The following is a 24,057-nucleotide window of genomic DNA, read 5'->3' on the forward strand; positions in this document are numbered from 1 at the left end:
CCCCGGAGGGTGGCCCGCATCCAGGCCACGGGCCCGAGGCGGGCTGGCCCAGAGCGAAGGGGGCTTGGGGGGAGGAGCACAGGACAGTTGTGCCTGCCCCAGCAGGCAGTGTGTGTGTGGGGGGGGGGGGGGAGGTTTCCGGAACCTTCCTCTGGGAACTGCCTCCTGCAGTCACACCTCCTGGGACAGAGGTCCCTTGCAGGGTCCTCGCCTCCCTGCGGAGCCTGGTGGGTGGCAGGCTCACTGCTGGATGGAACACACAGCCGGACGCCCAGGGGAGGGGGGAGGGGGAGGAGCCGCTGGCTCAGGCTCCGTGCCCTCCCGGGGACCCGGCCCACGCGTGAGTTGGCGAATAAAGACCCCCGTTCCCGGCCGGCCTTCACTGTGCTTTTTGTCTCCCGTGCCCACAGCGAGGGGACAGCCGCCTGTGCCCTGAGAGAGTCCTGGCACTGGGTGGGCACCGAGCCCCCTGTCCCCAGCTCCACCAGACACGAGAGCCAACGTCCTCAGCCCCACAGAGCCTCCACGTCCTCATCTGTAAAATGGGCCGTGGTGCTGACCTGCCCTCTCCGGGGGTCATGGAGAGGGTGCACTGAGTCCCACGTGGGAGGCGTCTCTGTCCTGCGGTGGAGCAGGTTCTAATGAGCAGGGCGCCAACTCCAGGCTCCTGAGTCCACCGGAGCTATATGACGGCTGGTCCCCAGGGCACTGCCGTCCAGACCCGGCAGGGGTGCGGCTCTGAGGGTGGGGCTGGGGAGCCCTGGCGGCCGAAGGCGGCCGACACTCTGATGTCTTCCTCCTCCTCTCGTGCCGCCGGCACGACCCTGTTGTTTCGAGGGCCTGGCAACGGAGGGGGCCGGGAGGGGGTGCGCGGTGCACACAGACCTGGCCTCAGGGGGTGCTGGCCCCGGGTGCTCAGGACAGCACTGCGCAGGGGGCCACCTGACCTGGAGGGTCCCTGCTCACTCCCTGTAGCCTTGGGCAAGTCCCTCCAGGGCCTTGGGACCTCAGTGTCCCACGGGTGGTGTTGGGCCAAGGCCAGCAGGGGGCGCCCCACAACCATCCTGGGTTCCAGGAAGACCTGGGGTCCCGGTGGAACTGCCCGAAGCGGGGTGAGGTGGTGGCTGGGACCCAGCTTTGAGGCCTGGGAGGAAGGAGAGGGCGCGGGCGCCTGTGCTGGGCTCTCGGGGGCGACTCCCCAGATGCCCTTCTGCAGACTCTGCTTCCTACGGGCTGTATGTACAGAAGCCCAGTGTCCCGGGAGCAGCCCCAGGAATTCTGGGTCCCTCGGCCGAGGCCGGTGCTGGGAAAGCCGTTTTTGTCCTTAAGACGTTCCAGGCGATTCTGATGCTCAGCGGCCTGGAAACCCCCAGCCCACCAGCAGTTCCCCTGGGGGGAGCAGGTGATCCCTGCGGAGTCGGGCTGACCCCAGCAAGGCCACACTGTCAGCTCCAAGCCCGTTCGGTGCCCGTAAGCCTGTCGACCAGCTGGCGAAACCCCCATTGCCCAGATACAGGCGTGCGGAGCTGCAGACTTCAGTGAGGCGAGCAGACCAGTGCCAAGCCGAGGAGCTTCCCAGTGAGCTGGCAAAACACCGGGGAAAGGAAACCCCATCCCGGCCCCGTCAATGTGTGCGGGACAGACATGAAGAAAAACGAGGCTGTGCCAAAGGTGGGGAGGGAACGTCACCTTTCTCAGGACTAGAGTGATTGTGTTAGAGATGCCGCCCTTGCCGCCAACACGTGCAGGTTGCATGCAGAGCCCGGCTCTCCCCCCTCTCCTCCTCCCCTCTTTCCCCTCCCCCTCCCCCTCCTCCCCCTTCCCCCTCCCTCTCTTCCCTTTCCTCTTCTTTCTCCCCCCTCCTCCCCCTTTCTCTCCCCCCTCCTCCTCCCCCTCCTTCCCCTCCTTCCCCCACTCCTCCTCCTCCTCCCTCTAAATGACTCTGAAGTTCATATGAAAGGAACAGTGAACAAATGCAGCTGTGGAGGCCAGCCTCCAAGAAGGCCTCCAGGGCCCCCCGTCCTGACAGCACATCCTGTGTATCCCTCCCGGATTGGGCTGCAGAACAGGGCGGAAAGGACCGCTCTCGCTTCCGGGTGGGTAATGAAGACTCCCATCTCCGTCGCTCCCTTCTCTCTGGGGAAAGCCTGCGGCCGTGCAGGTAACAGAGGCCCGTGCAGGCAAGAAGTGAGGCCTCCCGCCCCAGTCCAGCCTTCAGATGACTGCAATCCGGCTGACCCCTGGGTGCCAGCTGAGGACAGGTCCTGAGGCACAGGCACCTGCTCAAGTGCCCCAGGGCCATGAGGCTGAGTGGGATCGCGTGTTTGTTGTCTTAAGACACCAGGTTTTAGGGCCATTTGTCATGCAGCCACAGGTAACTAACAACAATACACAGGAAGATTTACGGGGAAGGGTGATGGAGAGGCTTACATTTCGGATATGAAGACATCATATTATGGAGCCCAAGTCCACCAACCAGGTGGTTCTAACCCCAAGATACGCTTCACTCAGGTCAACAGACCACAACGGAGAAAGCTGAGATACCGCACACAGAAAACATTGCCCTAAGATAAAGACGCCACAGCACATCCGTGGGGGAAAGAAGGCACCGTCAGTAGTAGTCCTGAGAGTGTTGGTAGACTACTTGGGGGAGAGGGGAGCATGACCTTACGGCACCCCATTCCCAAAATAAATCCCAGATGGAAAAATAGACACGGTAAGCCAGTGGAGATGTAAGACACCCAAAGAGGTGTGGGCGGGTCAGGTGCGCTGGGATGGCTTTCGCAGCCTGACAGTGCTGGGCCAAGTGTATGGGACCGTGTTACCTCCTGCTGGAGACAGTGCCTCAGCCGCCCCTCCCGGACCACTCTCTGGTAGGTGCATCGAGCTGGAAAGATGATCACATGTGTTAACTCGGTGATCTCACACTCTGAATCTGTCCCGGGGAAAGAGACACAGAGGTGGCACCATATTGGTCACCACAGTCCAAGATGACACAGCCCGAACGTCCAGTAATAGAAGTGACGAGAGGTCACTTCAAATTCTTGAAGTGTGATATGTCCACAGTATGGTGAAATTTGAAGATCCTCTTGCCAAAGACTGACCACATCGGAAATACTTGAGATGTAACATAAAATGATAAAACAGGACACACACACACACACACACACACGTGGGGCCACTCTACCGTCAACAAGTGTAAGGCTGGAAGGGAAGATTCCCGTGTGTTAATGGGGACGGTCCTTTGCTGCTTCACATTTTTCTGTGTTTTCCAAACGTTCTGCAATGAACATGTGTTATTTTTATCATCATAAAAAGAAACAAGCAGCATATTTTTAAGAACTGCACCACTCAGGAGCAATCTGTTGATAAAGATCTGTTTTGAGCTCCTGGTATCGGGTTTCCCAAACCGACCTGTCATGTGAGGTGCTGAGTCTCCTCTCCGCGAGTCCCTGTAAGGCCGCCGTTCTTGGCACAGCACGGTGCTGTGCCCAAGGGGAGGCAGCTCCCCGTGACAGGGGCCTGTCATCGGAATACCCTGTCCTCATTTCCTCCAGCTCGGTTGGGTGCACGTTAACCCTTCGTGTTCTGGCTGCAAGCACGAGGGCAGACTGACCCCTCTGTTCCCCGTCCGGTGGCCTCCCCAGGGTGGTCCTGGATAGGTGAGAGCCAGAGACACCCATGAGTACCCGCCTTCCCCCTGCAACCACTTGAGGCTGACGCTGAAGGCTGGGGGGAAATCCTGGGACTATCTGAGGCAGGAGCAGAGCCAGGCGGAGCTGGGCTGGGCTGGACTGGGCTGGGCTGGGGTGGGCTGGGCTGAGCAGGGCTGGGCTGGGGAGGGAAGCATGGAATCAGGAAGCAGGAGTGAGCAGAGTAGGGAGCACCTTGCGGACTGGTGATTAGCTAGTCAATCGTGGCAGTAATGTGTGTAACAACTGAGTTCTCAACTAGTCTGCACGCATCGTGAGAGCAGGGACTGGGGTCCCCAGCTCACAACCTTCTCCCCAGCAGGTGGCAGGGCCAGCAGCTGTGCTGGCAGCACAGGTGTCATCCATCCAGGAATCAAGCTGTCGCGATCCCCCGATACCCTTGAGAAGTTGCCCGACTTTGCCAGGAGCGAGGGCTGTCCCACCGGGAGCCACCTGGGCCTCTCTGCCCCGTAACAGCAGCAAGCCAGTCCCAGGGAGGTAGCAGGAGGCCTCTGGCGAACTTGGCCCTCCCCCGACCCTGCACATCCCGCACACTGCACAATGGTGGCTGAAGGAAGGAGGGGTGACAGGCGGACCCTCACCTGGCCACCCCAGGCCGCGGGCTGCTCTCCCTGCACCTGCGGGTCCTTGGCTGGGAAGTTCTGCTTTGACCACTGGCATGAGAGATGTCCAGAGACCCCGCCTCGGTGGCCCAGGTCCCGGGCCCAGCGGAGAAGCAGACTTGAGGGATTCCCCGGGGACCATCGTGAACAGAGCCGCAGGGGAGGCTGCAAGCCGCCGCTGTATTTTTAAAATTTTTTTTTCAACGTTTATTTATTTTTGGGACAGAGAGAGACAGAGCAAGAAAGGGGGAGGGGCAGAGAGAGAGGGAGACACAGAACCGGAAGCAGGCGCCAGGCTCCGAGCCGTCAGCCCAGAGCCCGACGCGGGGCTCGAACTCGCGGACCGCGAGATCGTGACCTGGCTGAAGTCGGGCGCCCAACCGACCGCGCCACCCAGGCGCCCCCGCCGCTGTATTTTTAGATGACCCCATTTCTTAGCCATCTTTGGCTCTCACAACTCATGATGACACTGGGGCTGCCCCAAGGCCAAAGCCGTGATGTGATGTCACCAGCCTGGCGGAGCACTCAGGGATGCCTCCTTACCTCTCCGGGCACCACTTTAACCACCAAAGACTTCCCTACCACCACCCTGGACCCCGAGTTCTGAAAGCCTTTGCTCACGAGCCTGCGTGACATTTACTGTCCCCCACTGGGAGGTGGACAGAGGCCACTGGGGTGCCTGTCAATGACCATTGGAGAAGCCAGTACCTCCCAGGCCCTCCTGCCACCCAGGCCCTGAGCTGGGGCCCCCGTGTGCCCCTGAGTCCCTCACACAGGCTCCACTGTCCCCCTAGAATGCTTCCTGCTACGTGTCCTGGCCCCCGGGGCCCGGGGGACCTCAGCCTTCCTGACGTGGCCAGTGTGGGCTTTCAGAGCAGACGGCCTGGGAGGAGCGCGATCTCTCCCCCCCACCGGCCTCTCCCTCCCTCCCCTCCCCCTCCCAGTGCAGACAGCAGCTAAAAATACCCCTCTGTCTGTCCCCACGTGGTGCCCAGCCCAGCCCAGCCCAGCCCAGCAGGCCCTCCGTGCCCGTCGCTGGCTGGGAAGTCCTAGTCTCCGTCCTGAGTTCTTAGAGGTCCGGGGGGCCGACTGAGAGGTACGATCCAAGGGGCCCTGGAGGGTGGGCACCCCGGGAACAGGAGGTGGGAGGTACAGCAGGAAGCAGCAGGGGAGGGCGGGCTATGGTGACATAGTCTGCTCGGTGCAGAGATCACAGGGTCGGAGAGAGACCCCCCCCAACCTGGTCAAGCTGGGCCCCTTGGGTTGCGGTGAAGTCTCTGCTGTCACACTCCCCTCCGTGTCCTGGCCGGAGAGGTGGGCAACAGGGAGGCCGGGTGACACCCTCCAACGGCAGCCAGGACCCCCGTGTCTAGTCACTGGCCGCAACTGGCTTAAGGCCCTTTGCTGTCCTGTCCGCTCAGCCCTCCTCACTCCTGGCCTGGACGGGCACCAGGCTGAGGCTCTGAGACGCTCCAGAAGCTCCCACCCGTGTGTACTGAGACCACAGGGTCACAGGCGTCAGCAGACCCAACGAAAGCCCCACGAGAAGGTGGCCCCTGCGGCGGTAGCAGCTGGCCACAGGGGACACAGTGATGATGGGAATGTGAGGCCTGGGGACAGTGGCTGCGGGCTCATCGCCTGTCCTCACTGGGCTGGAGAACCTCCCTGGAAGGGGGTCAGGCAGGACGGGTGCTGGGCGGGGCCCCTGACCTGTCCTGTCCAGGCTTGAGCCCAGCCAGGTCCCCTAGGTGGGCTTCCCGGGCACTGCCCTGCTCTGTTGGGGCACTGGTGTGGGGAGGGGAAGGGCATTGGGCTCCCACCATGGCCACGGCCACGGCCACAGCACCAGAGCTCGGTAGGGCCCCCGCCCCTTGGCACCCACAGTTCATACTTCTCTTTCCCGGAGTTCGTTATTTTGATCACACATTGAAGCAGACATTTGGTCCGCAGAGACGTCTGGTCCGTCTCCTTCCATTTATGGCTCTGGAAGGCGCCCCCTGGTGGCCAGACCATTTCCCAGGGGTGCCGCTATTTTTGGTTGTAGGTAGTGCTGGGCAAGATTTGGGGCCGCTTTCTCGGGGGTAAAATGTCAGAGGTACATAAATGAATATACGCACATAATTAAATAAGCCCAGAAGTGGATTTGCCGAATCAGATGATATAAACACCGATTCGACATCGCTCTCCGGAATGTTCCCCTCAGTCGTGTTTGTCTTTACCAACCTACACCCCAGGACCTGTAACCTGGGGGTTCAGCGCATGGGCTGAGCCTGACTCCCCCACTCCTAGCTGTGTGACCTGGGGCAAGTGACTTGCGTCTCCCCACCTTTACCCGGATCCTAATAGCACGGACCTCACAGGGTTGTCGTGCGGCCTGGCCGCGGGGAGCATTGTGTCAGGGTGCACACGGAGTCCCTCTCCCCCCCCAGACTCTGGATCTTCACTCCAGAGAACAGGGACCAAGGTCGCCCAGCAAGGTCACGGCAGCCCGAGACTCCACTTACCTATGGACAGTGAGGATCGGTGGGGCAGGGGAGCTCTCGAGTACTCTCATCACCATCCCAGCAATGTCCGATTTGGGAGGAGAGGAAGCCACTTGGACGTGGGGGGGGGGGGGGGGGCACAGGGATCCCATCCCCATGCTCCGGGGGTGGGGGGGAGGCGTCTGTTCCGTGCAGCCCAGAGCTGTGGAGGGGTCAAGGCGTGGCTCTCTTGCTGGCCTCGTCCCGTCCTGATTGCCTGGCCAGGGTTAGGCCTCGGGCCCTCTCTGAGCCTCAACCTTCTCGCTGCAGAATGGGACTAACACAGAGCCCTGCCTCGCAGGGCTACGGGGCTGGATCAGGCGAGACGCCGGGCCAGGCGCTCGGCACACCGCTGACGCTCAGTGTTTGTTGAAGACAGAAAGGACTGACGGTCGGCCGGCCGGCCAGTCGGCTGGGCGACCAGGCGGACGGACCGCGCCCTGCCCCGGCTGACCCTGCCCTCTTCTCTCCCCAGGGTCTCGGGGGGGCGGGGCCCGGCTCTTCTTCCCCGTGGGCGGGTGGCCCTGGCAGCCATGGTGCGGAACGTGGACGACCTGGACTTCCGCGTGCCCTCGCACGCCCAGGACATGCTGGACGGCCTGCAGCGGCTGCGCTCCCAGCCCAAGCTGGCCGACCTCACGCTGCTGGTGGGTGGCCGGGAGCTGCCCTGCCACCGCGCCCTCCTGGCGCTGAGCAGCCCCTACTTCCACGCCATGTTCGCGGGCAACTTCGCCGAGAGTTTCTCGGCGCGAGTGGAGCTGCGGGACGTGGAGCCCGCCGTGGTGGGGCAGCTGGTGGACTTCGTGTACACGGGCCGGCTGACCGTCACGCAGGGCAACGTGGAGGCGCTGACGCGCGCGGCCGCCCGCCTGCACTTCCCCGCCGTGCAGAAGGTCTGCGGCCGCTACCTGCAGCACCAGCTGGACGCCACCAACTGCCTGGGCATCTGCGAGTTTGGGGAGCAGCAGGGGCTGCCGGGCGTGGCCGCCAAGGCCCGGGCCTTCCTGCGGGAGAACTTCGAGGCCGTGGCCCGGGAGGACGAGTTCCTGCAGCTGCCCCGGGACCGGCTGGCCACCTGCCTGGCCGGCGAGCTGCTGCAGGTGCAGCCGGACCAGAGCCGGCTGGAGGCCCTGCTGCGCTGGGCGCGTCACGACCCTCAGGCCCGGGCCGTCCACCTGCCCGAGCTGCTCAGCCTGGTGCGCCTGGACGCCGTGCCCAGGCCGCGCGTGCAGCACCTGCTGGCCACGGAGCCGCTGATCCGGGGCTCGGAGGAGTGTCGGGTGGCCCTGTCCCAGGGTCACGACGAGGCGAGTGAGGGGCAAGGAGGGGAGCCCCGGAGACCCCGCCTGGGAGGGGATGCTGGGGACAGGCGCCCTGAGCCCCGCAACTCTGCCTGCCTTGGGCTGATTACCTGTGAGCGCACCTCTGTTCGGTGCCCCGTGCCCCTGTGTGCCCCCCCCCCCGCCCCCCGACGTGAGGGGAAGGGGAACCCAGGTCTTGTGATCTTTCACAACCCCGGTCGGCACCCACAGCTTGCGACAAGCCTGGAAAGGGACCTGAGGCAGCATGGGGAAGGCCAAAGCTGGGCTGGTGGCATCCTGGGAGGGGTGGCCGGTCAGGGAGGGCTCTCCGGAGGAGGCAGCGTCTCAGCTGGGCCTTAGAGGAGGAATAGGAGTCGGGTAGGAGGGAAAACAAGCCGGGAAGACCGCACAGATTGGGCACAGCAGCAGGCCCCCTCCTGCCCCTTAGAAAGCTCTCGAGCACTCGTGGCGTCCAGGCAGTGAGCGTGGCAGGCAGGGCAGTTCCTGACAAAGTTTCAGACCAGGGTAGGACTGCGACAGAGAGCCGATGAGCCCGTCTGCGGCTGGCAGCCTGCTCGGGGCCCGGCTCTGGAGGACTCCTCGGGAGCCAAGTCTGGGGACAAAGATGCGGCTCAGGCCAGGGTCAGGGTGTGGGGTGCTACCCGGCCCGGGGCCCCTCCCCACTAGGCGGTCGCCTTGTAGCTGCTGGCAGTGGGCAGTCTGGGCCTTCTGTAGAAGGGGCCCGAGAGGCAGGAGGGCCCCGGGGGCCCCGGAGCTCCGGGCAGTGGCTTCTTACCAACCAGGGTGGAGCCATTCCAGCGTCTCCCGCCGGGCCAGGGTCATCCCGGTTCGGCACGCGGCACGCCCGCCCAGGGGAGGGTCTGGGGACAGAGTCGGGGTTGGCTGCAAAGACGGGTGCAGGGATGCCTCTGGAAGGCACGTGGGGACTTCTGGAAAGGAGCGGCTCCCAGGTCTGGGGCGCACATGCACCTGCTGGCCCGCGTCTCTCCCAGTCCTGAGCGCTTGCCTTCAGCCCTGGGGCCGTGGCAACATGTGCTCACGCACGCACGCACACACACACGCACTGAAACGCACATCACCCCACACAGGTGCCCTGACACGGCTGCCCCACCAAAGTCCTGCCTCCGAAGAGGCCACTGAGGCCCGAAAGCACCCGGGGGCCCCTTGCACGGGGAATACGGTCACCTGCTTCTCTAACCCAGCCTTCCCGGCCCCACAGGCGCTGCCGGGCCTCCCGCAGAAGCTGCAGGAGGTTCTGGTGGTTGTGGGCGGGCGGGCACTGGAGGATGAGGAGGGGGCCGAGGAAGCCACCCCTCACGGCAGGAACTTCGCCTTCTACGACACCAAGGCCAGTGAGTACCCCTCACGCTGTCCCTGCGGCCGACGTCAGCCACTCGTGTCCACCTTGCAGGTGGAGGGAGCGAGGTGCACAGGGGCCCGCCGAGTCCACCTCCTGCTGTGCCGGGGCCTCGCGGGGCGGGGGGTGGGGGGCTGCAGGAGAGTCTAGAGGCCGTGGTGGGGGCAGGGGAGGCTGACAGTGGGGACACCGGGGCCCCCTAACCCTCCGGCCCCAGCCCCCAGCTTTGGTCTTTTGGGCCCCGGAGCCCAAGGTAGAAGCTTCTGCCGCGTGGGAGGATGGCCCCTGGCCTGCGCGCCCAATGGAACCCCAGCCCCAGGGGGAGGGCGGGCGGCCGGGGTGCAGGTGGCCTGGAGGGTGAGAGCCCAGGGGCGAGGGCAGCTCGCACAGGTTCTAATTCCAGCCTTAGGGTGGGTCACCTCACCTCATCTGTGAAATGGGCTCCTCACGTGGTTGGGCAGCAGACCCAGTGGGCAGGGACTTGGCCCCTCCTGCCCGGGGCCCCATCACCGGCGGGGTCTCTGCAGGGGCCGCGTTGGCCCCGGGAAGCTCTTCCCAGAGCTCCGACGAGGGTTGGCTGGTGTCCTGGGGCCGCTGGGCCAGTCGCCAGCCACCGACGGCCATCAGTAGCTGGCAGGCTGGAGGCAGTGTGAGGCCGGCTGGCCCAGGTCAGGGGCTGACGAGAGGGGATTTGGGGGCTGACGTCAGGAGATGAGCTTTGCTGGCTCTGCCCGGGGGCAGCTGTCCCTCCAACGCCAAGGGAGGACGGCGGGGGGCACGCTGGCAGGCAGAGGCCTGGTGACTGCTGGGCAGAGTCCCCACCCCAGGGTGACACACACATGAGTCAGGGGGACACGCAGTCCCTGCCCAGAGGGCAGGTGTCCGGCAAGGCCCAGAATTCTGCGTGTCTTCCCAGGGGACGTCGCCGAGGCCTGGGTCTCCCTCAGAGCCTTCCACAAGCACCCAGAATGTGTCCGTTTGCACATTCCCACACTATCTCATTTTTATCTTTCCAAAGCATTTTCTCATCTCTTGCCTCAGTTTACCTCCTGTAGCTCCTTGAAGGTGGGTCCAACGTGGGTGCAATCACTCTGTCCCTCAGTCATGGTGACGGTAATCCTAACAGGTACCACGTGTGCCCTGTGACAGATACACGCGGTCAGAGATAGTCCCCGGGAGGTGGGAATCACCCCTAGGCTACCGAGGAGGAGACAGAGGCTGTGGGTCACCCGAGGCCACACAGCCCGTGCACAAGAGCTAGGGTTTGGACTCTGCCTGCTGCAAGGCCCGAGTCCGATCCCCTACGCCCTTGCGTAGAGACCCCCCCCAGTGACCGGAGATCGGGCGCTTTGACCCGTCACCCCATCTGACTGAGGAGGGACCCAACCCAGGGGCCAAATTGTCCATCTGGGGTCAGTGAGGCCGCCTGCAGGGTCAGGGCGAGACCCAGCTTCTGGAGCCTGAGCCACCTCCCGCGGTCCTGTGTCCAGTCCGGGTGCCGGGCGGGCTCCAGGGGGCGGGGTGGGGAGGAGGGGGCCGCCGAGAGCCAGGCCTGGCAGGGGCACTTGGGGGCCCGGGGTGTCGCCCCCCGCCCCTCGCTCCTCCCGCCCGTGAGGGAACATCCCCGCACCCACTGCGGGGCGAGGGGGGCCCCGGCAGGCAGCGAGCTCGGCCGCCCTGACCCCCCTGCCTGTCTCTCTTCCTCCAGAGAAGTGGATGGCGCTCCCAGACTTCCCCGACTACCACAAGTGGGGCTTCTCCCTGACGGCACTCAACAACACCGTCTATGTCACAGGTGGGCAGGCGCGGCTCCCGGCAGGTGTCGCTGGTGGGGGTGACGCCGGTGAGAACCAGCCCTCCCCTCCCCCCGCGGGGCCCCCGGCCGTCCGGTCAAGACTCCCGCAGACACTCCCGCGACGTGAACACGAAGAGATTTAAAATCCACGGGCCATGGGTGCGCAGAACCGTCCCGTGTTCTGCCGGACGGAGACCCAGGGAGGCTTTGCTAGGAAGGAGCTGTGTGATGGGCAGGAGGGTCGCTCTGTTCTTGTCCGTCTTAGAAGTTGGGGACCCGTCTAAAAGTGGGTTGGGGAGGGGCGCCTAGATGGCTCAGTCGGCGAAGCGCCCGACTTCGGCTCAGGTCACGGTCTCGCGGTTCGTGGGTTCGAGCCCCGCGTTGACAGCTCAGAGCCGGGAGCCTGCTTTGGATTCTGTCTCCCTCTCTCTCTGCCCCTCCCCCGTTCACGCTCTGTCTCTCTGTCTCTCAAAAATAAATAAACACTAAAAAAAATCTATTTTAATTTGGTTGGGGAAACAGCTTTCACGGCTGAAGGTCTGAAACCACTGATCTCGTCTCCCCTACTTACGGGGCCTGGAGCAATCCGTCCAAGTCACACAGCTGGACTGCGCCACCCCCCGTCCCGCCCCGCGCCCAGGCCCCGCGTGGGGAGGACACCGGACCCTTGGTAGCCAGCACCCACTGGCCTGGGGACCCCAGGCTGGCGGGCGCCTGAGCCCTCAGAACTCTCTCCTGCAGGTGGCTCCCGGGGCACCAAGACAGACACCTGGTCAACCACCCAGGCCTGGTGCTTCCCTCTGAAGGAGGCAGCCTGGAAGCCAGTGACACCCATGCTGAAGGCCCGCACGAACCACGCCAGTGTGGCGCTCAACGGGGAGATCTATGCCATCGGCGGTAAGGCCTCCCTCTCCGTCCTCCCCGGGGCCACCTCCTGCTCCGTGAAGTCCCTGGGGTGACGAGACCCATAGTGGTCCCCCCGCCTTGGCTGTCACCTTTGATTCCACCACGCCCCCAGCCTGAGCACTGAGGCCCGCCTCGTCCCTCCTACCCTCCAGAGCTGTGACAAGGAGTCACCCCAGGGACCCTTACAGTTAGATAAATATTGGAAAAGACAAAGACTGTGGCCGAGAGCAAGAGTGTCCCAAGGCCTCTGTACGTGACAAAGCGGTCCTGAGGCCCCTCCTAAGTGCCCCGCCTGTCCTGGCCCAGCAGCCAGGCCCCAGAGCAGAGGGCCCACACAGTTCCTGGGCCCGGGGCAGGCGGGGGCAAATAGGAGTGGCCTCGGGCCCCCCCCCCACCCCCGTGCAGTCTGGAGTCGAGGGTCCCTGGGTCCGGGTGCCCACGCCGCTTGACGGTACGGCCCGGGGCAAGTGCCCTCGCCCCTCGGAGCCTCGGTTCCCTCTCTGTGAAATGGGGTAAGTCACCCGCCTCGCGAGGCCAAGCCCTTCCCCTCCCGGGATGCTCCCCGCCGCCTCCGAGAAGCCCCCAGGCCTGCATTTCCGGGAACTTTCCCTTGCCCCTCGCCTCTTGCGGCCCTGACCCCCTCCCGGCCCGACAGGGACCACTCTGGACGTGGTGGAGGTGGAGAGCTACGACCCCTACACAGACACCTGGACGCCCATCAGCCCGGCCCTCAAGTACGTCAGCAACTTCTCCGCGGCCGGCTGCCAGGGCAGGCTGTACCTGGTGGGCTCCAGCGCCTGCAAATACAACGCCCTGGCCCTGCAGTGCTACAACCCTGTCACAGGTAGGGGGCACGGCACCAGGCGGCCGGCCACGAGGGGACACTCCTCGCGTGGCTGGGGGGTGGGGGTGGGGCGAGCGGTAGGGGACGGAGGCGGGCAGCCACAGGCCCCCCTGCAGGCCACAGTCCCATCTCGGCGAGCCGGAGGGCGGGGACCCCGGGGACGGCGGGGGCAGGGGCGCAGGGAGCAGGCAGTCAGAGGCCTCTTACAAACGGTCACAGCCCCACCAAGGGGTGGGTGTGACAGCGGAGGAAGGCGGGGGCCCCGGGGGGGGGGCAGGGAACCGAGGGGGTGGGTAGCCCGCACGGAGCCACAGCCCCATGCCAGCCGAGAGGCACGGGGGCAGGGGGCTAGGTGGCGGGGAGCCCATCTCCAGGCCCTGGATGCTGCCCGGCCGCTGCGTCTGCCCGGAGCTGGCCTCACGGGCCAGGAGCGGTGGCCCGGACCCACAAGTCCTGGCGGGCGCCCGCTTGGGCTCTGGACTCCGTGCCAAGGTTTGGGCCCCAGCTGGGCTCCCTCTGGCTCGGTGGCCTTCCTGGCCCCGGCTCTCACCCTCCGTTCTGTCCTCTGGGTGGTGGAGATGATAATAGGACCCGTTTTGTAGGGTGGGTGTGAGGAGGATCCCAGGGTCAGGTGGGACCCCCAGACTCGGCCGACCGGGTGGGAAAGAGGCAGAGGCCCTGGGGCCCAGGCAGGACGGTGGGGGGTGGGGGCGGCAGCCAGGCCCAGGCCTCCGAAAGCCCTCGAGCCCCTCCTGCGGACCTGAAGACAAAACTCTGAGGAGCCCCGCCCCCGGAGGGAGAGTGGGGCTCTGGGAGGAGAGGCCAGCGGGGTCCACGCCCCGCAGGAGGTCTCCGGGACCCGGGGAGCGGCCGCCCTGGTGAAGGTGGGCCTGGTGCCGTGTCCCCGCAGACTTGTGGAGCGTGATCGCCTCGCCCTTCCTCCCCAAGTACCTGTCCTCGCCCCGCTGCGCCGCACTGCAGGGGACTCTCTACCTGGTCGGTGACAACACCAAGAAGGTCTACATGTACGACCCCGGGGCCAACCTGTGGCAGAAGGTGGGCCTCAGCCTCACCTCCCAGGGCAACACCCCACCCCCCCAAGACTCTCGACACCATGAGAGCGGGCCTGGGGATGGTGGGGCTGGGGGGTGTCACCACGGGGGGGCTGACCGTGAAGGGAGGTAAGGGGCCCGGATTCCGGGACAGGAAAGCCCAGGACCGGGGGCTCCCGGTCACCATGGGTGCTCCGTCCCCAGCACAGGGCGGTCTGTTCTTCTCGGGGAGCCAATCCAGGCTCAGCCAGAGGTGCTTCAGGGACGGCCGTGGCTGTCCTGGTGCGGGCCAGGCCTGGGAGGGAGGGCGTCCCCCACCCACGGGGGTGCAGGGGCGGGGATCCCTTGGCTGCGGGTAAGCTGGGAACAGCCAGCTCCTCGGTGCCCCGCTTCCCTCCTTGCTGCCCCCTCCTCTTCTGCTTTGGGGCCCAGGGAGAGAGCAGCTGCTGGGCATCTCAAGCCCCGGCCTTTCTCTGTGTTCCTTCTGGAGAAAGAGGAGGGGCGGTGCCCAGAGCCATGGCGGCGGCCTCAGCCCCAGCGGGACACCCTAGGCCCACCGCACCTGCCTTGAGGTCCTCAATCCCCAAAGGCCCGAGGAGGTGGCACGGCCTCCTGCGGCCACCCCAGGAGGGCTGGGCGGGCCGGCCGGGTGACAGCAGGGCCCCTGCCCTCCTGCCGCCCGCAGCTGTCCCCTGGCGTCAGAGCTCAGCTGACCGGAGGCCCCCATTACAGTGCAAAACAGGTGCAGGGTGGGCCCTGCCAGGCAGGCGCTTTCTTTCTGGGGCCTCCCAGCTGGGTCACGGCCCAGGCCACCGATCTGGGGGCATCCCGGCCACGAAGGGCTCTGCCTCGCCCTGTCCCGGCCCGGGGTGGCTGCCCATCGTCCTCGTGTGGAGGCCACAGACGGGCCTCTTCCCTCCCACCCACCCTGGGCTCCTCCACAAGGGCCCTCATGTCTCTCTGGCCTCAAGAGCCCTGTCCAGGGCACCCCTGGGGCCCCACCTACCCGTCGCCTCCAAGAGAGCAGCCATGAATCAGAGGCCCGGCCTGGAACGTGCTGGGAGGCAGCTCCCAGCGCCTCTAACACCCTGACTTCAGATATGAGTGACTTTGGGCCTAGGTGACCAAGGGGCCCGGGGACATCATCCTGGGCGATGTGGGCCAGAGAGAGAGCACGGGCGGGGCAGTCTGAGGGTCCCGGGGGGAGTTACAGGGAGCCTGGGTGAGGTCCCAGGTAGCAGGTGTGCCGGTGTCCTGGACAGGGTGCTGGCCGTCCTCCCTGCGTGTCCCCCGTGTCCCACCCCGAGGGCACTCTGGCCACCGTCGCCGCCCGCCCGCCCGCTGGGCACTGACCGCCGCCCACCCACAGGTGCAGTCCCTGCACAGCCTGCACGAGAACGGTGCGTTGGTGCCGCTGGGTGACACGCTGTACGTGACGGGGGGCCGCTGGCAGGGCGTGGACGGCGACTACCACGTGGAGATGGAGGTCTACGACCGCGGGCGGGACGCCTGGACCCACCACGGCGCCCTGCCCCGCCTCTGGCTCTACCACGGGGCCTCCACCGTCTTCCTGGACGTGTCCAAGTGGACCCAGCCCTTCAGCCCCACCCAGGAGCACTGAGCAGCTCTGGGTCGGACGGGGGGTGGGGGTGGGGGTGGCGGCTGAGCCCCCCACCCAGGGGACGGCCCCCCTTCGCGTGCTGCCTGTCTGTTCAGCTGGTGCTGCCGGGCCCCCCAGGGCTCCGGCCACCGGGGACATCAGAGGACCCCGCAGCCGCCACCCCGGCTCTGAGCTGACCAGCGGCAGGGTTTTGGACTCTGGCCGCCCGCACGGAGGCGAGAAGCGGCCGTCCTGCCCACGGGGCGTCTGAGGCCTCAAAGGAGCCGAGGGGCCCGGGGAAGCACAGGGAGGGCCCCCGCGCCCTCCAAATGCTGCCGCCCCAGCCGTGTGTCCGGCCGTGGCTTCTGGAAGCCGCATCACAGAGCGAAGGATCCCGGGGCGGGGTCTACACCAGGCGTCTGTGGGCCTGCCGCCGCCTGGCCCGCAGCTGTGTGACCGCAGCCGGCAGCTGCCCGTCTCTGGGCCTCAGGCTCCGCATCCGTGGAGCACTGAGAAGGGAGGAGGCCGGGCATGGGGCCCGGGAGAGAGGGTCCTCTGCCAGTGTCAGGGCTGAGGGAAGACACAGTGAGCAACGGCTTCCCCGGAAGGTGAGCAGGAGGGGTGCTCTCTGGCCAGGAATCCCCCGATTTCTTGGGGTGGTTTGCTCCCATGACGCATTGAGAGTTCCCAGAAGACCCATGAGGGGAAAGGTGGGGTTCCTGCAGGGACTCCGGGGGATGCCTCTCGGGCACGGTGGTGCCCTGCTCCCAGTTGGCCCCCTGAGCGAGGGGAGTGCCGAACGGGCTCCCGCCAGCCTGTGCTGTGACTCAGGGTGCCTCGGGTCTGCCCCAGGGCGCCTTGGGTCTGACCGGGGTCCCACGTAGAGCTGGTTCAAGCCTCCCTGCTCCTTCCCACTGGTCCTTCACAAGGTATCGCACTGAAGGACTCTCATTGGGTGCTCAGTGGCCCCCCCCTTGGTCGCAAGCTTCGTCAAGGGACCCAGGACTACAAGTCGGGGGTCCTAGGTCCAGCCTGGCTCCAGCCCTGGCACTGACTGTCTGAGGTCTGGGGAGCCCCCACCTCCCTCTGGACCTGGGTTTTTCTCTTCTTTTAAATTAAAAAAAAATTTTTTTTTTCATTTATTTTTGAGAGAGAGAGAGAGACAGAGTACGAGTATGGGAGGGGCAGAGAGAGAGGGAGACGTAGAACCTGAGGCAGGATTCAGGCTCTGAGCCGTCAGCCCAGAGCCCGACGTGGGGCTCGAACCCATGAACCACGAGATCGTGACCTGAGCTGAAGTTGGACGCTTCACCGACGGAGCCCCCCAGGCGCCCCCTGGGTTTCCTCTTCTTTGAAACCCACTGGGGACGAGAGGGGCCTCTGACATCCCTGGGCTCTGAGGAAGGAATCCCTGGGTCCCTCCACGTCCACTTTGCCCCCAGACCTGGTCTCTCATGCCCACTTCTCGTGGGAGGATTGACTGTGTCTCCCAGGGCTTAGGCAGAGCTCCACCAGCTGACTGGGTGTCCTCAGAGCTGGGGGTCCTGCTCCTTCGGAGCAGATGCAAATGAAGACGAAGGTTCCGGCACCCTTGAGCCTCTCCACACGAAAATCTTCTGAAATGTTTTCTGAACGGTTATCGAAGACAGCCGCGCACTCTTTCAAAACAAAGACTCAACATGTCAAATGGACTTTTTTTTTAAATCACAATTAGGTAGTCGGAAGGCGGTATCTTAGAATAAGGCCCGCTTCTGCTCCCACACACCTCATGGCGATGCGGGGAGGCACCGGGGGTGGGGGCGCACATCCCACTCCAGGGCCCGGTCCTTGGCCCGCTGGTGCCAGACCGCCCCTCATCTGATCAGCTGCGCTGCCCCTACACGGAGCACCCGGGTCAGGCCCATCGTGTCCTTCAGGGTCACAGGAGGAAACAGATGACTCTTGGAATCGAGTAATGGGGGACGTTTTCACAAAGGGCTACTTCCAAGGCGTAGGCAGGCTGGAGAGGCTCCGAGCGGGGGGGTCCAGCAAGAGTGGGGAGCTGTCACCTGCCCTCTCCCCCCGGGGACATGGGAAGGAGCAGCCACAGCCTCCAGCGGGAGGGAGGGAGGTGCCAAGGGTCTGGGGCCTTTGCTAAAGGAACGCAGCCTGTACCACTGTCCCTTGTAGCCCAGCGGGGACCAAGTGGCAGGACAGATACCCCGACCTCACTCTCTTTCCTGCCTCCCGGACTCCTGCCGGTGCCTCCCACTGGCCAGATTCAACCAGAACCAGAGGGAAAACAGGCCACTGGCAGACAGCAGGTGGAGACGGGGCACCAGGATGGGCAAACGGATTTGCCTCGCAGGGACTGAACACTCAAGGGACCCTCACGGGAGACAGACACTAACATACATTCGCACGAGGAACGTCTGCAGAGCAACCCAAGCCATCTTCTTCTCTTCCTTGGAAAACAAGGACACATCGGTTTGGGGGCCAGTATGGACTTCCAGAAAGAAGAACGGATAACCTTGGGACATGTGCAAAAGCCCACCAAACTCTCAGGCCCACAGGAATGAGAGCACCTGTCCTGCCCCAAAGAGCTCACGTCTGCCGGGCGGGTGCACACTTGTCTTTCTCACAGACGGTGTTGGGTAAACTGAGACTCCTCAGCAGCCCTGAGACTTTGGTGACCAAAGAGTGCTACACAGTGCCTTCAGCGGCCACCAACCCAGGCTCAACTCCCTTTGGTTCCCAGATGAGCCAGGGTCCAGGATGCTTCTCACCACTTCCGCTGGCCTGGGGTTTTCCAGTATCTTGCAGACAAGACCCTCCTGTTATTGAGCATCTTTCCTGTACCAGGCAGGGACAGTGACTGCTGGAATCAAGCAGTTGACAGTCCCATGTAAATATCTGTAATAAAGGAAGTGATCCAATGACACCTCACTGTGGTCAATTCAGACCTCTACCCCAGTTGGTCGACCAGTTGGCCTGGTGGAAAGTATGAATTTTGACCAGGAATCCGTGACTTAAGAAGGGGTGGTCACAGAGGCGCCTGGGTGGCTCGGTCGGTCAGGCGTCCGACTTCGGCTCAGGTCATGACCTCTCGGTCCGTGAGTCCGAGCCCCGCGTCCGCCTCTGTGCTCACAGCTCGGAGCCTGGAGCCTGTTTCGGATTCTGTGTCTCCCTCTCTCTGTCCCTACCCCATTGATGCTCTGTCTCTCTGTCTCAAAAATAAATAAACGATAAAAAAAATTAAAAAAAAAAAAAAAGAAGGGGTGGTCACAGCCACACAAAAGGTAAGGCTTTCCGCTCCTCCAGGGCCATGTCCTTCATCTTCGGTCCCCAGTGCCACTCAGCCGGAAGTGCGGCTACTGTTGCTGCGTGCAGGTGATTCCCCCAGGCCCCTGGATCACGCACACGGGAGGGTGGCCAGGCACGACGTCGATTAGTTGCAGGAGGAAGTGGGCTGCAAAGAGAACCTCCCTGCTTGGAATAAACACCCCAGGAGCCAGTGTCACTTCCCCAAAGCTAATCGGCTGTCCCAGGGCTCTTCAGGGCCAGCAGCTGGGGTTATTTGGATCGCAACCACACTTACGAATGTAATTCTTCTCACAATGGCAAGACAGAGCCACCAGTATGTACCCTCTTACATTAAACTCGAAGGTGAGCTAGGCTGATTTTTTAAGTTAATCAATCGAAAACATGGAAACGATGAGCAGAAAATACACCAAGAAACCCTCCGGGTGGAAGTGAAAAAGACCAGACCTTCCCTTGCCAAACCTAGGCGGCCCACGGACCTGTCCAGGATTGCACGGCTTACCCCCAGCACTTGACCCGGGCCTGGCAGGTAGCAGGGAACTGAGCAAATGTTCACTGAATGAGCTGCTGACCCCAGGTCGTGAAGGCTAGACCTGGACGAGTGACCTTGGGCCAGTCCCAAGATCTCAACCTCAGTTTCCTCATCTGTGCAATGGGGGTAATCACACGATTCAAGAATTAGATGATGTCATGTGTTTGGAAGGTTCCAGTAAACAGCAAAGGTCACCTTCCTGGACATTGGGAGGCCACACAACAAGTTGACTTCAGGCTCCCACTGTTTTCGGGGGCACAGGGAGCTTTTATTCCCATGACTTCATCGGCAAAGGTCCTTCCTTTGGAGGAAAAGAGAAGAGTGAGAACAGCTTGACTGCAGCAGGCTGATGGGAAGCCAGGGCTGAGGCCGTGACATGAGGGCCCAAGAATGAGGATTAGGTTTCAGCCAGGCATGAGGGCGCACGGGGGAGGCCACCTCGGGCTCCGTCTGGGCCCCCTTCTGTGCCCACTCATTCAGTACTTCCATCCTGAGACCCATTACCTCAGCCCCAGATGCTGCCCCGGCTCTGAACCCCCGGGCTGCTGCCGCAGGGGGGAGGGGGCGGGCTGGGGGACATGCTGTCTGGTGCCACCGGAACCTGTTTCTGGTGCTCCTTGACCTGGGGGAGTCTTTGCTGAGGCCTGCCCTCCTCTGAGCGGATTTCACTCCCGAAATGTGACCCCCAGAAACAGGGAGCCCCACCTGCAGGCCCCATGCTCTGCGTTCCCCCGCCCCAGGGCCAGGCTGTGTCGTCACCTTGGGACGGTGTCACGGGAGCCTGCACCAGCACCAGAACCGATTTGATTTGGGCCCTCCGGCAGGGCCCATGACATCACTAGGATTGTTCACTGTTTGGGAAAATAACTGGGTTTCACATGGCAGCTGTCCTCCAAGCTGGTCTCAGGCGGGCTGGGGCTCTCCACTGGGAGGTGGAAATGAAGTCACGTGAACATCTTAGGGACCCCACGCCCCCAACTGGATCCCTCCATTCCCAGGGGTCCCCGGCACTGTGAAAGGTACACAGTCAGAGCCTCGCCTTCCGTGGCGTCAGGTGGGCCAAATGGCACCCGGCCCTGACAGCAGTACGCCTCACGTCCCTGCGGACGGGATCCAGGCCAGCAACCAGCAGTGGGGAGCCCAAGCAGCCCGGCCTCCATGCTGAGGCCACCTTCCTCCTGGCCTTGGCTTTGTCTGCTCATCCCTCACGTGTGAGTGGGATCCCAGACAAAGGCTCGGGGGCAGCGGCCACTATGCCCGCTCTACAGAACCAGCAAACTGAGTCTCAGAGGGATGAGTGCCTAAAGGCCCCATATGTGCCTCTTCCAAAGCCACACATGACCTTTGCTCCAGGTGGCCAAGCAAGAACCCGATTTGCTGAGCAGACCCACTGCCGGGTCTGTCCTGTGCTCCCATCATGCTCTGCCACATGACAAGGCTTGGAGCCCCCGTCTTCACGCAGGTCTGAGGACAGCCCCCCGTGACGTGGTGCTGATGGCCCGGGCCAGGGACCCTCACCACCGAGGCAGCCTGGAAGGCAAGCAGGCTTCCCTCACGGCCCCACACGGCACCCACTGTGACCTCAGCTCACCCTAGAGCAGCCCCAAGGGCATGTGTCCCTTAATCCCAGCTCGCAGGCAGGGAAACTGGAAGGAAACTCCAAGAAGCTCCAGGACAGACCAGCCACCCGCCGGGGGGGGGGGGGGGGCAAGCCAGGGCTTGAACGTGGCCTCCACGAGGTGTCTCTTTCCTCCCACCGCGCAGGGCTGCCCCCCACAGCATTCTACCCACCAACCCAAGTGGGGAGTGCTCCCTGGGTTCAAGAGTGGTCAGCCACGTGCGTTTCCCTGGCCTCCGCTCACAGCCAGACCCCCGTGGGCAATCCCCACCTGTGCTACCTGGTTGTCTCAGGGAAAAGACAGGGCCACGCGTTCATCCATAACCCGCAAGCGCATCACGTAGCTCCAATTTCTCGCCATCCAGAATAGGAAGGACCGTAATGGACAAAATCTGTGGCTGTGAAGATGTGAGCACGCCCAGGGGGCGAGAGGGCCCGGCCCCACCCCCAAGCCCAAGCTGTGTGTCCCTGGGCAGGCCCCTCACCTCTCTGGGCTAGTCAGTGCGGTCCATGAGAAATGGATGAGGTGCTGGGTGTGGGCGTGCTTTTTCAGAAACATGAAATTACTGTTCACGGGCTGCACTTCCTGGAGCCAGGAGACTGCAGGTTTCGGCAAAGAGAACACGCCCCACGCTTGGCGTCCAGCGGTCCCAGATAAAGTCTCCCCCCCCCCCCCAGAAATGAAAATGATCAAGATTTTAGTAGTGGACTCCGAGGCCCGTGTCCCAGCACAGACAAGCACATTACAAAGTTCTGCACACCCAGCTTCTTAACAGACTTTCCTCGTGGGACCAGAAATGAGAACCCACCCGAGAAAGGCTTAATCCTTTGAAGGCTTTATAATAGCCTCCACTGATTCGGGAGCGAATGTCCTCGTTAGTAACAACACTGCTGAATGTCTGCAGAGGAAATAAGGCCGGATATTTTGTTAAGTACATATCATGCAAGCCACTATCTCTCAGTTGTCTTCTGGAGCATCTGTAATTTCTATAGGAATTTCCATTTTTCATTCTGCTGAGAAATTTTTTTTTTTCAAGATTAAAGACAGAACTTCTCTGTTGTAGTCTTAATTTGCCTCTGAAAGATATCCTCACAGAATAAGTCTATGGGACACACTGACCCCCAGGGAACAAATTCTCAGGGTGAGGCAGGGTATATTTTTGTTTAAACACTCTGACCCCCCCAAAACACCCCAATTCTACCACCATATTCACATCCTACAGAAAAAGAGGCAGAATCACAGAACAATGAACACCGAACACCAGGCTTTTTCTAAAATATGAAGTATTTCCTGTGTTCCCCACTCCCCCCAGCCCCCCTACCCCTTCCCTGTCTGGTGTAGAAAACCAGCCACCGAAACAGGGCATGAGTGGGGGGCTCCTGATTTAGGATTACCCCCAGGCTAGGGAGCCACCGCCTGCCACACTCTGTGAAATAGGACAGGGTGAGGTTCAGAAGAGATGACCCTCGGTGGGGGCAGACCTTTGCAAGGGGCAATCGTTAGCTGTGTCTTCTCCCACTCGTGAACAAAGGACACTGTGTGCCCACCAGGTGCAGGCACTTCGGTGCTATTCCCATGCCCTTACCTGCCATGGGGAGACAGGAAGGCAATGGGCATGTAAGGGAACAAAGCAGCCCAGAGGGGATGAGGGAGCTGGCTCTTTTCAGGGAGGAGCCTGGAGTTCAAGCCTGCAGGATCTGGCGCCCCATGCCAGCAGAGCCCTGTGCCTGGCACTGGAATCTAGCCCCCACACCTGGCTGGGTCACCAGAGGGCTCAGGCCTCCCAGCCTGGGTCTAGGTGCAACCATATCCGTGCAGGGTGGCTGCCCCAGGTTGTGGATTCCCCCCCCCCCCCCCCCGTGCCCCTGCACCGGGATGGGGAAGGACAGTGCACTCTGAGCTTAGGGCATCCCAGCCATGGGCAGAAGGCAGCGCAGGGTCCCCACCTGGGAAAGAGGCACTGGGTAGGGTCTTTGGGTGTCGTCCCCGCTCCGGTGTACTAAACCTATGTTGGCAAGGCCTGGACCTCACGGGGCGCCACCTGGAATAATGGGGATGGGATGCCTCGAGGTCCCCACAGACCATGCACGGAATAGACAGGGATGAAGGGATGCTCCCAGGCTCAGAGGAGGGAAGCGACCCGGCTCCCCGTAGAGAAAAGGCTGTCAAGACGACAGAGGGTCCAGGGCCAGAAGAAGGGGCACCCAAGCCCCCCTGAGAAGAAGAGCTGGACAGCGCAAAGGAATGGCCCCGGGGCCTGGAGATGGAACGCAAACCCGCTCGACAGGAGGGGGCGCTCTGGCCAACGCGAGCGAGGCCTCCCCCTCCGCCTCGCCTCCCCGCGCCCCTGTTCGTTCCGTAGTCCCCTCCTCGCACTTCCAACCCTATGCCGCGCCCCCGCCCGCACACCCTACTCTCTGTACGCAGCCCCCCCCACCCCCGCTCCGCCGCGGTCCCTCCTCCCCTCTCCTCACCCCTTCTCTGCACCACCCTCCTCGGCTGCAGCGCCCCTTCCCCCGTTTCTCCCTGCTGCGCTCCCCCCACCTCCAGGGCAGCGCCCACCCCGTCCCGCGTTGTGCGCGCGCGCACACAGGCACGCGCGCGCGCATAGGCGCAGGCACACGCATTCGTACACAGGCACACGCGCGCGCGCACAGGCACACGCACCACGCTCGCACACAGGCACACGCGCGCGCATAGGCGCAGGCACACGCATTCGTATACAGGCACACGCGCGCGCGCACCCGCTACAGCGCACGCCGGGCCCGGCAGGGGGCGCAGGGCCGTGACGCGCGAAGGGCGAGGCGGGGGATTCAAGCGCGTTATAAGGCGCGGAACGGGAGCGCGGTCCCCGAGACGCCGCGCTCCGAGCCCAGAGGGAGCCGCCGCCCGC

At 63.4% G+C, this 24,057-nt stretch overlaps 1 protein-coding gene across 1 annotated transcript; it reads left to right on the plus strand.

Moving 5' to 3' along the window:
- Positions 1-7,329: 7,329 nt before the first annotated feature.
- On the plus strand, positions 7,330-15,767 carry KLHL30 (kelch like family member 30). Its single transcript, XM_030327673.2, has 7 exons — positions 7,330-8,144; positions 9,379-9,511; positions 11,225-11,311; positions 12,053-12,208; positions 12,873-13,061; positions 13,972-14,117; positions 15,483-15,767. The coding sequence occupies exons 1-7, from the start codon at positions 7,371-7,373 to the stop codon at positions 15,732-15,734; spliced, it is 1,737 nt and encodes a 578-aa protein (XP_030183533.1). The 5' UTR covers positions 7,330-7,370; the 3' UTR covers positions 15,735-15,767.
- Positions 15,768-24,057: the final 8,290 nt, after the last annotated feature.

The sequence above is a fragment of the Lynx canadensis genome, chromosome C1 (assembly GCF_007474595.2).
Source record: "Lynx canadensis isolate LIC74 chromosome C1, mLynCan4.pri.v2, whole genome shotgun sequence".
In the NCBI taxonomy this organism is placed as follows: Eukaryota; Metazoa; Chordata; class Mammalia; order Carnivora; family Felidae; genus Lynx; species Lynx canadensis.